The 12,328-nt window shown below is 60.6% G+C and overlaps 3 protein-coding genes across 3 annotated transcripts in view; all 3 read left to right on the top strand.

Annotated features, from left to right (window-relative positions):
• LOC136016548 (valine--tRNA ligase, mitochondrial-like) overlaps positions 1 to 9,165 on the top strand; it is a 16,900-nt gene extending 7,735 nt beyond the window's left edge. Inside the window, 12 exon segments of the mRNA XM_065683905.1 lie at positions 2,731 to 2,801; positions 3,204 to 3,329; positions 3,522 to 3,626; positions 4,287 to 4,355; positions 4,451 to 4,529; positions 4,614 to 4,741; positions 5,090 to 5,242; positions 6,081 to 6,281; positions 6,970 to 7,081; positions 7,450 to 7,628; positions 7,775 to 7,885; positions 9,024 to 9,165. Coding sequence (XP_065539977.1) covers positions 2,731 to 2,801; positions 3,204 to 3,329; positions 3,522 to 3,626; positions 4,287 to 4,355; positions 4,451 to 4,529; positions 4,614 to 4,741; positions 5,090 to 5,242; positions 6,081 to 6,281; positions 6,970 to 7,081; positions 7,450 to 7,628; positions 7,775 to 7,885; positions 9,024 to 9,140 — 1,451 coding nt within the window. The 3' untranslated portion in view covers positions 9,141 to 9,165.
• LOC136016437 (valine--tRNA ligase, mitochondrial-like) lies at positions 79 to 1,591 on the top strand. Its single transcript, XM_065683624.1, has 5 exons — positions 79 to 297; positions 394 to 520; positions 1,087 to 1,190; positions 1,290 to 1,371; positions 1,540 to 1,591. The coding sequence occupies exons 1-3, from the start codon at positions 213 to 215 to the stop codon at positions 1,172 to 1,174; spliced, it is 300 nt and encodes a 99-aa protein (XP_065539696.1). The 5' UTR covers positions 79 to 212; the 3' UTR covers positions 1,175 to 1,190; positions 1,290 to 1,371; positions 1,540 to 1,591.
• A 127-nt stretch (positions 9,166 to 9,292) lies between the features above and the next one.
• LOC136017072 (collagen alpha-2(XI) chain-like) lies at positions 9,293 to 11,064 on the top strand. The gene is made up of 2 exons (XM_065685037.1): positions 9,293 to 9,363; positions 9,524 to 11,064. Exon 2 carries the CDS (start codon positions 9,527 to 9,529, stop codon positions 10,982 to 10,984), a length of 1,458 nt encoding a protein of 485 aa, XP_065541109.1. The 5' UTR covers positions 9,293 to 9,363; positions 9,524 to 9,526; the 3' UTR covers positions 10,985 to 11,064.
• Positions 11,065 to 12,328: the final 1,264 nt, after the last annotated feature.

Genomic DNA, 12,328 nt, shown 5'->3' with positions numbered 1-12,328 from the left:
TGGTTTATGGGGGGCGTGCTTCAGCAGCAAGTGCCTCGCAGTTATTGGTTGTTGAGCTGCTTTGGCGCGTCGCCTGTATGAATGGATGCGTCCATATAAGGGCAAGTAGGCGGGGCTTGTGGAGGGGTGGGGGCCGGGTGCTCTTAAAGGGACAGTGCGTGGCCGGCGGCGCTTGTGCCCGCCGTGATTCCGCCCCTTTCCCCAGCACCTCCATGGCCGCCGGGTCCGGCACCCGTTCACGGGGGCAGCTCCTGCCCATCGTCACCGACCCGTCCGTGGAGCCCAGCCGAGGCACCGGTACTGGGACCAGTATGGGGCTAGGACTGGGAGCTGGGCTGGGGTGGGACGGGGGGTGTCAATGGGCTCAGAGGTATCAATGGGGTCCCCCCACAGGCGCGGTGAAGGTGACCCCGGGGCACAGTCCCCGTGACCTGGTGCTGGCCCGGGCCCAGGGGCTGCCCCTGCTCTCTGTCATTGGGGACGATGGCACCATGAGCCCCCCGGGCGGGGGTGGCTCCAGGTACTGCTCGTCCCCGTGTCCCCATGTGTGCCCCTGTGTGTGTGCCTGTGTCCATCCCGTGTCTGTCCCTATGTCCATCCCCATGTGTGTCCCTATGTCCATCCCCGTGTCTGTCCTATGTCCATCCCCATGTGTGTCCCTATGTCCATCCCCGTTGTCTGTCCCTATGTCCATCCCCATGTCCCCATGTGTGTCCCTATGTCCATCCCCATGTCCCCATGTGTGTCCCTATGTCCATCCCCATGTCCCCATGTGTGTCCCTATGTCCATCCCCATGTGTGTCCTATGTCCATCCCCGTGTCCCTGTGTGTGTCCCTATGCCCATCCCCATGTGTGTCCCTATGTCCATCCCCATGTCCCCATGTGTGTCCCTGTGTCCATCCCATGTCTGTCCCTATGTCCATCCCCGTGTCCCCATGTGTGTCCCTATGTCCATCCCATGTGTGTCCCTATGTCCATCCCCGTGTCCCCATGTGTGTCCCTGTGTTCATCCCCATGTGTTGTCCCTATGTCCATCCCCATGTGTGTCCCTATGTCCATCCCCACGTCCCCATGTGTGTCCCCAGGGCGTCCATCGCTTCGAGGCACGGGACAAGGTTGTGGCCGCTCTGGCTGAGCTGGGGCTGCACCGCGGCACCCAGGACCACGCCATGACCCTGCCCATGTGCAGGTACCTCCATCCCCATCCCATTCCATCCCCATCCCATCCCCATCCCATTCCCATCCCATCCCCATCCCATCCCATCGGGTGACCCTGGTGTCCCCGCAGCCGCTCTGGGGACGTCGTTGAGTACCTGCTGAAGAGCCAATGGTTCCTGCGGTGCCGGGAGATGGCAGCACGGGCCCGGGAGGTGACAGGGACATGGGGATATGGGGATGTGGGGTAGGGATGTGGGGCATGGGATATGGGGTATGGGATGTGGGGTATGTGGTATGGGATATGGGATTGGGGATATGGGGGAGACACCCCCGAACCCTGCCTGTGTGACCCCTTCTCCCCTCTTTCATCCCCTTCCCAGGCAGTGACATCCGGACGCCTCCAACTCATCCCAAATTCCATGAGAAGAATTGAAAACCTGGATGGATAATGTGGGGTAAGGAAAAGCGTCCCCATACCCCATACCCCATCACTATACCGCATATCCCATAACCCCCATATCCGCCCTACCCCGTATCCCATACCCCATATCCCATACCCACACCCCATCACTATACCGCATATCCCATATCCCCCCCTACCCCATATCCCATATCCCGTACCCCATACCGTGTACCCCACACCCCATACCCCATATCCCATACCATGTACCCCATATCTCGTACCCCATATCTCATACCCCATATCCCGTATCCTATGTCCCATACCCCCTACCCCATACCCCCTACCCCATACCCCCTACCCCATACCCCCTACCCCATACCCCCTACCCCATATCCCATACCGTGTACCCCATATCCCATACCCCATATCCTGTACCCCATACCCCATATCCCACACCCCACACCCCATACCCCATATCCCATACCATGTACCCATACCCCTACCCCACACACCCACACCCGTACCCCACTGCCCCCTCTCCTTGTCCCCCCGCAGGGACTGGTGCCTCTCCCGGCAGCTCTGGTGGGGTCACCGGGTCCCCGCCTACCGAGTGCGGGGGCCCCCTCCGGCGCCCCCTGCTGGCCTCTGGGTCGTGGCACGCGGCGAGGCCGAAGCCCGAGCGGCCGCTGCCCGGCTCCTGCGCTGCCCCCCCGAGGGGCTGCGCCTGCAGCAAGGTCCGAGCCCCCAAAACCCCCTTTTTCACCCCAAAATTGGACCCCAAACCCCCCTTTTTCACCCCAAAACCCCTCCTTTTTCACACCAAAATTGGACCCCAAAACCCCCCTTTTCACCCCAAAAACCCTTCTTTTTCACCCCAAAATTGGACGCCAAAACCCCCTTTTCCACCCCAAAACCCCTCCTTTTTCACCCCAAAATTGGACCCCAAAACCCCCCTTTTCACCCCAAAACCCCCCTTTTTCACCCAAAATTGGACCCCAAAACCCCCTTTTTCACCCCAAAACTCCTCCTTTTTCACCCCAAAATTGGACCCCAAAAACCCCCCTTTTTCACCCCAAAACTCCTCCTTTTCACCCAAAATTGGACCCCAAACCCCCCCTTTTTCACCCCAAGCCCCCCCTTTTCTGATGCCTTTTGGGTTCCCCCCCAGACCCCGATGTCCTGGACACGTGGTTCTCATCCGCGCTCTTCCCCTTCGCTGCACTGGGCTGGCCCCAAGAGGTGAATGGTGGGGACACAAAGGGGGCACAATGGGGACACAATGGGGACACAAAGGGGGGGCACAAAGTGGACACAATGGGGACACAAAGGGGGCACAATGTGGGACACAAAGGAGGGCACAAAGGGGACACAAAGAAGACCCAAAGGGGGACACAAAGTGGGCACTAAGGGGACACAAAGGGGGACACAAAGGGGACACAATGGGGACACAAAGGGGGCACAATGGGGACACAAAGGGGGGCACAAAGTGGACACAATGGGGACACAAAGGGGGGCACAAAGGGGACACAATGGGGACACAAAGGAGGGCACAAAGGGGGGCACAAAAGGGACATAAATGGGACACAAAGGGGGGCACAAATGGGACACAAAGGGACCCAAGGGCCCCTCTGGTGTCCCCAGACCCCCGACCTGCAGCGCTTCTACCCCACGGCCCTGCTGGCCACCGGCAGCGACCTCCTCTTCTTCTGGGTGGCCCGAATGGCCATGCTGGGCCTGCAGCTCACCGGGCACCTGCCCTTCACCCAGGTACCACCCCATAGACCCCAATGTCCCCCCCACGGACCCCAGGGTCCCCCCTGTGTGCCCCTATGGACCCCATTGCCCCTTCAACCCCTGCTCATGGGGTTCCCATCCCCATTTGGGGCTGTTCCGTGTTCCCAAATGTCTCCTATTCCCACTCTTTGGAACGTCGTGTTCCACCCCCCCTCACACACCCAGGTCCTACTGCACTCGCTGGTGCGTGATTCCTATGGGCGCAAGATGAGCAAATCCCTTGGGAATGTCATCGACCCCCGGGATGTCATCGCTGGCGCCTCGCTGCAGGTACGAGACCCTGTAATAGCACAGGGGAGACCCTATAGTAACACATGGGAGACCCTATAGTAACACATGGGAGACCCTATAGTAACACATGGGAGACCCTATGATAACACATGGGAGACCCTGTAATAGCACAGGGGAGACCCTATGATAGCACATGGGAGACCCTGTAATAACACATGGGAGACCCTATGATAGCACATGGGAGACCCTATGATAGCACATGGGAGACCCTGTAATAACACATGGGAGACCCTATGATAGCACAGGGGAGACCCTGTAATAGCACATGGGAGACCCTATGATAACACATGGGAGACCCTATGATAGCACATGGAGACCCTATAGTAACACATGGGAGACCCTATGATAGCACATGGGAGACCCTGTAATAACACATGGGAGACCCTATAGTAACACATGGGAGACCCTGTAATAACACATGGGAGACCCTGTAAGAACACATGGGAGACCCTATGATAACACACGAGCCCCTACAATAACACATATATATGTGCGTTATATGTGTATATGTGTATAAGACCCTACAATAACAGGATTAATGGGGTTGGTGTTTCCTGCAGGGTCTCCCAATGGGGTTGGTGTTTCCTGTAGGGTCTCCCAATGGGGTTGGTGTTTACTGCAGGGTCTGTCCTATTGCAGGAGCTGCAGCAGAGGCTCCAAACCAAGGTCCTGGACCCCCACGAGCTCCGGGTGGCCACAGAGGGGCAGGTGGGGCCCTTCCCTGCCCATAGCCCCCCCTTTACCCCCCCATATCCCCCCCATAACCCCTCCTTTTCCTGACCCCCCCCCTTTCCCCATTGCAGCGGCTCCAGTTCCCCCAGGGCATCCCTGAGTGCGGCGCTGATGCCCTGCGCATGTTCCTGTGCTCCCACAACGTGCACGGTGAGAGCCGGCGGGGGGGCACTAGGACCCTGCGCATCCCCGGCCCCCATTGAGTGTCCCTGTTGTGTGTCCCCCCCCCCATAGGGGACAGCATCCGGGTGGCCGCAGGGACAGCCCTGACCCACAGGCGCTTCTGCAATAAGGTCTGGCACGGGGTCAGGTTCGTGCTGCAGGCGCTGGGGCCCCACTGCGACCCACAGCGCCCTGAGGAGGTACTGGGGGGGGGGGGGTTAGGGGTGCCTAAAGGGGTTTGGGGAGTCAAAAGAGGACTTTGGGGGTGGAAGAGGGGTTTGGGTGGGTAAAGAGGAGGGTATGGGGGGGTCAGTGGGAGGGTTGGGGGGGGACAAAGAGGGTGGGTAAAGGGGGGGTTTGGGGGGTGAAGGGGGGATGTGAGGGGTTTGGGGGTGACAAGGAGGGGTTTGGGGGTTAAAGAGGGAGTTTGGGGGGGTTTAAAGGAGGGTTCTGGGGTTAAAAGGGGGGGGTATTGGGGGTGCAAGGGGAGCAGCATCCAAAGCATCGCCCTTTGCCTCCCCTTCCGCATCCCCCTCGCCTCGCCCCAGTGCTGCCCCCGTGTGCCCATGGGGCGCTGGGTGCTGGGGCGGCTGCTGCAGGCGGTGCGAGCCTGCGCCCGGCACATGGAAGAGCTGGAGCCGCACGGAGCCCTCGGCGCCGTCCAACACTTCTGGACACGGAGCTTCTGCGACGTCTTCCTGGTGCGTGTGGGTCCTGAGCCTGCCACTGACGGCGCTGAACCCATTGATGGCTCCATCCTGCCCCTGTCGTTGATGGCTCCATCCTGCCCCTGCCATTGACAGTTTTGAACCCATTGATGGCTCCATCCTGCCCCTGCCATTGATGGCATTGAACCCATTGATGGCTCCATCTTGCCCCTGCCATTGATGGCTCCGTCCTGCCCCTGCCATTGATGGCTTTGAACCCATTGATGGCTCCATCCTGCCCCTGCCATTGATGGCTCCATCCTGCCCCTGCCATTGACGGCTTTGAACCCATTGATGGCTCCATCCTGCCCCTGCCATTGGCGGCATTGAGCCAATTGATGGCTCCATCCTGCCCCTGCCATTGACAGCTTTGAACCCATTGATGGTTCCATCCTGCCCCTGCCATTGGCGGCATTGAGCCCATTGATGGCTCCATCCTACCCCTGCAATTGACGGCATTGAACCCATTGATGGCTCCATCCTGCTCCTGCCATTGATGGCTCCATCCTGCCCCTGCCGTTGACAGCTTTGAACCCATTGATGGCTCCATCCTGCCCCTGCCGTTGATGGCATTGAACCCATTGATGGCTCCATCCTGCTCCTGCCATTGATGGCTTTGAACCCGTTGATGGCTCCATCCTGCCCCTGCTGTTGATGGCTTTGAACCCGTTGATGGCTCCATCCTGCCCCTGCCACTGATGGCTCCATCCTACCCCTGCCATTGACGGCATTGAACCCATTGATGGCTCCATCCTGCCCCTGCCATTGATGGCTCCGTCCTGCCCCTACCACTGATGTCATTGAACCCATTGATGCTTCTTTCTCCCCACAGGAGGCTGCCAAGGGGCTGCTGCAGGACCCGGAGACGGCGCCGGACACGCGCCGGACCCTGCTCTGCTGCGTGGATGTGGGGCTGCGGCTCCTGGCCCCCTTCGCCCCCTTCCTGAGCGAGGAGCTCTGGCAGCGGCTGCCCCGCGCCCCCCCGGTGCCCCCCAGCATCGCCCTTGCGCCCTTCCCCGATGCCTCCAGCCTGGTGAGTGCCTTAGAGAACCCACTGAGACCCCATAGATATCTCATTAATGCCTTACAGACACCCAACTGACAGCTCATTGATGCCCCACTGACGTCTCATTAACACCCTATAGACACCCCATTGACACCTCATTGATGCCCCATTGGCGTCTCATTAACGCCCTGTATACACCCCATTGACACCTCATTGATGCCCCACTGACATCTCATTAACGCCCTATAGACACCCCATTGACACCTCATTGATGACGCCCCTTTGACACCTAATTAACCCCTCTTTGATGACATCCCATTGATGCCCCATTGACGTCTCATTAACCCCCTATAGACACCCCATTGACACCTCATTGATGCCCCATTCATATCTCATTAACCCCCTATAGACACCCCATTGATGCCCTATTGACATCCCATTAGCACCTCATTGTCTCCCCATTGACACCTCAGTAACTCCCCATTGATGACACCCCATCGATGCCCCATTGACACCTCAATATCTCCCCATTGATACCCTATTGACATCCCGTTGATGTCTCATTAACACCCCATTGACACCTCAATAATGTCCCATTGCTGCCCTAATGACAAATGGGGTTTGGGGGTGTCATTGACGTCTCATTGACATCCCATTGATGTCTCATTAGCGCCCCATTGACGCCCCATTGACCCCATTGTCTGTGTCCCCCCAGGCCCACTGGCACTGCCCCGCTGTGGAGCGGGAGGTGGGGGCCATGCTGGAGGTGGTGCGGGCGCTGCGGGCGCTGCGGGACACCTTCCGCCTTGGGGCGGCCCGGCCCCATGGTGAGTACTTCATGTCCCAGCATGCCCTGGGGCAGCCACGATGGCTGTCAGGTATAGGGGACTACAAGTCCCAGCATGCCCCGGGGCCTGCAATATGGCTGGCATGCATAGGGGACTACAAGTCCCAGCATGCCCTGGGGCAGCCAATATGGGTGACAGCTCTCTAGGACTACATGTCCCAGCATGCTCTTGGCCGCCCTGTGCCCCAAGATGGCGGCCCCCACTGGGGGCTGCCACGGCCCAGCAATCCCAGCATGCTCTGGGGCGCACGGAGGCGGCCATGTTTCCCCGCACACCCCCCACTGGAGGCAGCCATGTTGGGCGGGGCCGAGGGGGGCAGCGCCGCTATCCCAGCATGCTTTGCGCAGTGGCCGTGCAGTGCCCGGCGGAGACACGCGATTGGCTGGAGCCGCTGGGCCCCACCCTCCGGACGCTGGCGCAGGCGGGGCCGCTGAAGCTCCTCCCCCTGGGGGCGGAGCCAGAGCCCGGCCCGGGCTGGGTGAAGGCGCCCGCGGGCCCCGACACGCACGTGCTCCTCTGCCTGCAGGTGAGCGCGCCCCGGGGCATTGTGGGATATGGGAGGACCCCAGGGGCACTGTGGGATACTGGGGGTCCTTTGCGGGGGGGGGGGGGGGGGGGGGTGTCGCAGGGCATTGTGGGACACTGGAGGACCCCCCCCACCCACCCACCCAGGGCCTGGTGGAGCCAGCAGCCGCCCGGGCCCAGCTCCGCAGCCGCAGCCTCGGCCTCCAGCGGCGCCTCCAGGGCCTGGGGGGGGCCCCAGAGCCCAGCGCCCAGCACCAGGTACGGCCCCATTGAACCCCATTGAACCCCATTGTACACCCATTCTATCCCATTGAACCCCACTGTATTCCATTGACCCCCATTGTACCCCCATTGTACACCCATTCTATCCCATTGAACCCCACTGTATTCCATTGACCCCCATTGTACCCCGCTGCTCCCCATTGACCCCCATTGTACCCCCATTGTACACCCATTCTATCCCATTGAACCCCACTGTATTCCATTGACTCCCATTGTACCCCGCTGCTCCCCATTGACCCCCATTGTACCCCATTGACCCCCATTGGCCCCCATTGTATCCCATTGACCCCCATTTTATTCCATTGACCCCAATTGTACCCCGCTGCTCCCCATTGACCACCGTTGTACCCCCATTGACCCCCATTCTGCACCTGTTGTACCCCATTGTCCCCTATTGTACTCCATTGGCCCCCATTGTATCCCATTGAACCCCTTTGTGTCCCATTGAACCCCATTGTATTCCATTGACCCCCATTGTACCCCGCTGCTCCCCATTGACCACCATTGTACCCTCATTGAACCCCATTGTGCACTTGTTGTACCCCATTGTCCCCCATTGTACTCTATTGACCCCTATTGGCCCCCATTGTATCCCATTGACCCCCATTGCATCCTGTTGACCCCCACTGTACACCCATTGAACCCCACTGACTCTGTACCCACATTGTATCCCATTGCCCCCCATTGTATCCCATTGACCCCATTGTGCTTCATTGACCCCCACTGTACCACCTTTTGTATCCTATTCACCCCCACTGTGCTCCATTCCACCCCATTGTGCCCCCATTGTATCCCATTGCTCTCCATTGTACCCCCATTGCACCCCACTGCCCTCCATTGTACCCCTTTTGCCCCCCATTGCACCCCACTGTCCCCCACTGCCCCCCATTGCATCCCATTGTATCCCCATTGCCCCTTATTGTACCCCATTGGCACCCATTACCCCCCAGTGCATCCCATTGTCCCCCATAACCCTGCAGGGCTGGGGGGGGGGGGGGGGCTTGTTAATCCCTTTTACCTCATTAACTAGGGGGGCTCATTAACCTCATTAACCTCATTAACAGGGGGGGCTCATTAACGTTACTATCATTAATGTCCCCCCCCCCCATCCCAGGTCGCCATCCTCCGCTCTGAGCTCGCCCGCCTGCAACAAGCACTGGAAGCCCTGGAGCCCTTGGACCCCCCCTCGGACCCCCCCTCGGACCCCCCTTTGCACCCCAAAACCCAATAAACCCCCCCCTAAACCCCCCCTTTAAGCACTCTTTGGCCTCATTCTTACCCCCCCCGGGACCCATCACGAGTGTCCCAGGCTCAGCCCACATTGGGGGGGGTGGGGGGGGGGCAGGCTCCTCCTCCCTCCCCCCCCCCCCCCGCCCCCCCCATTCCATTGGGATCCAGGAGCTGCCGCTGCCGTGTGGGGACATCGGGGCCAGCGACGCCTGCTCCTGCCTCAGGTATCGGAACCCCCCCACCCCATGGTCCCCGTTTGGGCTCCCCCATTTCCCCCCCCCCCCCCCCCCACTTTGTCCCTCTGTGTCCCGTCCCCCCCGTCCTTGGTGTCACCCCAGTGATGTCCCTGTACCCTCTGGTTCCCCCCCCCCCCCCCCCCCGCAGGTCATGGCCGAGGGGTGCCCCAGTGCTGCCCCCCCTTGTCCTTTCCATACGGAGGCGACGGCCACCCCCATGGATGTCCCCATGGATGTCCCCATGGATGTCCCCATTGTCACCGTCACCCCCTGGACCAGTGGCATCACCATCACTGTCACTGCAGCGCCGCCAGATGAGGATGATTGGGACAATGGGGACATCGGGGACAATGGGGATGTGGTGACCCCAAAGGCTGTTGGGGACAATGGGGATGTGGTGGCTCCAAAGGACATTGGGGACATTGGGGACAATGGGGATGTGGTGGCCCCAAAGAACATTGGGGACAATGGGGACATGGTGGCTCCAAAGGGCATTGGGGAGAATGAGGATGTGGTGGCCCCAAAGGACATTGGGGACAATGGGGATGTGGTGACCCCAAAGGCTGTTGGGGACAATGGGGATGTGGTGGCTCCAAAGGACATTGGGGACATTGGGGACAATGGGGATGTGGTGGCCCCAAAGAACATTGGGGACAATGGGGACGTGGTGGCTCCAAAGGGCATTGGGGAGAATGAGGATGTGGTGACCCCAAAGGCTGTTGGGGACAATGGGGATGTGGTGGCTCCAAAGGCTGTTGGGGACAATGGGGATGTGGTGGCTCCAAAGGACATTGGGGACAATGGGGATGTGGTGACCCCAAAGGCTGTTGGGGACAATGGGGATGTGGTGGCTCCAAAGGACATTGGGGACATCGGGGACAATGGGGATGTGGTGACCCCAAAGGCTGTTGGGGACAATGGGGATGTGGTGGCCCCAAAGAACATTGGGGACAATGGGGACATGGTGGCTCCAAAGGGCATTGGGGAGAATGAGGATGTGGTGGCCCCAAAGGACATTGGGGACAATGGGGATGTGGTGGCCCCAAAGAACACTGGGGACAGTGGGGATGTGGTGACCCCAAGGGACATTGAGGACAATGGGGACATGGTGACCCCAAAGGACACTGGGGACAATGGGGACGTGGTGGCTCCAAAGGGCATTGGGGACAATGAGGACATTGGGGACAATGGGGACGTGGTGACCCCGAAGGCCTTTGGGGACAATGGGGATGTGGTGGCTCCAAAGGACATTGGGGACAGTGGGGATGTGGTAACCCCAAAGGACAAAGGGGACAATGGGGATGTGGTGGCTCCAAAGGGCATTGGGGACAATGGGGATGTGGTGGCCCCAAAGGTCGTTGGGGACAATGGGGACGTGGTGGCCCCAAAGGACAATGGGGACAGGGATGTTCCGGACACCGGGGCCGAGGCCATTGGGGACCTCCCATCACTGGGGGACACTGGGGCCATCCCTGCCTTTGGGGCTGGGGATGACGTCAGCGATGACGTCACAGGCTGGGGGGACACCCTTGGGGGCACGTGCGTGGCCGGCGGCATCACCATCACGGTGGTGGCCCCCCCCCCCGGAGGACGAGGATGTACCCGATGATGACGTCACCCCCGACGACGTCACCGGCGATGACGTCACGATGGAGGGTGATGTCTCTTCCTCCGCCCCTGAGGAGCCCCTTGTGGGCGATGTCATCGCCCAGAGTGACATCACTTCCTCCCTTCCTGGGAGTGACATCACTGGTGATGTCATCGCTGGGGACATCACCGGTCATGACGCCGCTTCCGGCCTTCCTCGGGAGGAGCTCACCAGCGGTGACATCACGCACAGGGATGACGTCACTGATGACATCATAGCCACAGACGACCCTACCGCCCTTTCCAGGGATGCCCGTGTTGATGATGTCAGCGCTGACGTCACTGCAGAGGAAGACATGGCGGGTTTTGTACCTAGGGACATCCCTGCTGATGACGTCATCACCGCTGATGACGTCATTGCCACTGATGATGTCTCTTCCTCCTTGCCAGGAGATGGTGAACTTGCCGGTGACATCATCTGTGCCAATGAGCACGCTCCTTCTGCTTGGGATGACATCACCGATGATGTCATGCCTGAGGATGATGTCACTTCCCCCATCCCCAGAGGCAGTGCTGGTCATGACGTCACCCCCGAGGGTGATGTCAGAGGTGACATCACCTGGGGTGACAGCATTGGGGGCGATGTCACCCCCGACTCCCTCCCCAGCTGTGACGTCAGCCCCGAGGATGACGTCACGGGTGACATCAGACCAGGAGACCCCATCCCCGAAGATTCCGCCTGCCGGGACGATGACGTCACCGACGACATCACCGCCGACGCCCCCAGAGGGGACGCCCCAGGTAAGGGGAGGGCAGGGGGGCGGGGCCAATGGCACCGATGGGGGCGTGGCCTAGACGCGCCGCGGCCAATGGGGTGGAGCTACGGGGAGGGGGCGTGGTCTGGCGCTGACCACGCCCCTTCCCGTGTGTGTGTCCCCCCCCCAGGCCCCCCCCAGGCTCAGACGCCCTCCCCCGGCTGCCCCCTCATGTTCTTGGCCCTCGTCTGCCTCCTCCTGGCCCTGCTGCTGCTCGCCGGGGTCTTTGCGGTGCGGGGGGGGCCCCACTTATGGGGGGGGGGGTCCCCAATGGGGCCCCAGCTCCTGGGTCCTTTGGGGGCGTCCCCAAATCCCGGGGGGGGGGGGGGGGGAACTTTGGTGGGGGGAGAGGTCCCCATTCATGACCCCCAATGGGTCCCCATCAACTTGGGGTCCGGGGGGGGGTCCCCAATGGATCCCAACCCTTGTGTCCCCATTGGAGGTTGGGGGGGGGGTCCCCTTAAGGGGGTCCCTATCTCCCGCATCCTTCGGGCTGTTCCATTGTGCCCCCAGCCCGGGGGGGGGGCGGGGGGGTGTCCCCGTTCCACCCC

The sequence above is a fragment of the Lathamus discolor genome, chromosome 6, assembly GCF_037157495.1.
Source record: "Lathamus discolor isolate bLatDis1 chromosome 6, bLatDis1.hap1, whole genome shotgun sequence".
Taxonomy (NCBI): domain Eukaryota; kingdom Metazoa; phylum Chordata; class Aves; order Psittaciformes; family Psittacidae; genus Lathamus; species Lathamus discolor.
This window is presented reverse-complemented; position numbering and strand designations above follow the sequence as displayed.

What these genes read in the sequence shown, in the direction of transcription:
- LOC136016437 (XM_065683624.1), top strand. Translation starts at nt 213, where the DNA reads ATGGCCGCCGGGTCCGGCACCCGTTCACGGGGGCAGCTCCTGCCCATC. An exon ending in GGAGCCCAGCCGAGGCACCG is followed by an intron (nt 298 to 393) that starts GTACTGGGACCA and finishes GTCCCCCCACAG; the next exon opens with GCGCGGTGAAGGTGACCCCG. An exon ending in CCGGGCGGGGGTGGCTCCAG is followed by an intron (nt 521 to 1,086) that starts GTACTGCTCGTC and finishes GTGTGTCCCCAG; the next exon opens with GGCGTCCATCGCTTCGAGGC.
- LOC136017072 (XM_065685037.1), top strand. Translation starts at nt 9,527, where the DNA reads ATGGCCGAGGGGTGCCCCAGTGCTGCCCCCCCTTGTCCTTTCCATACG.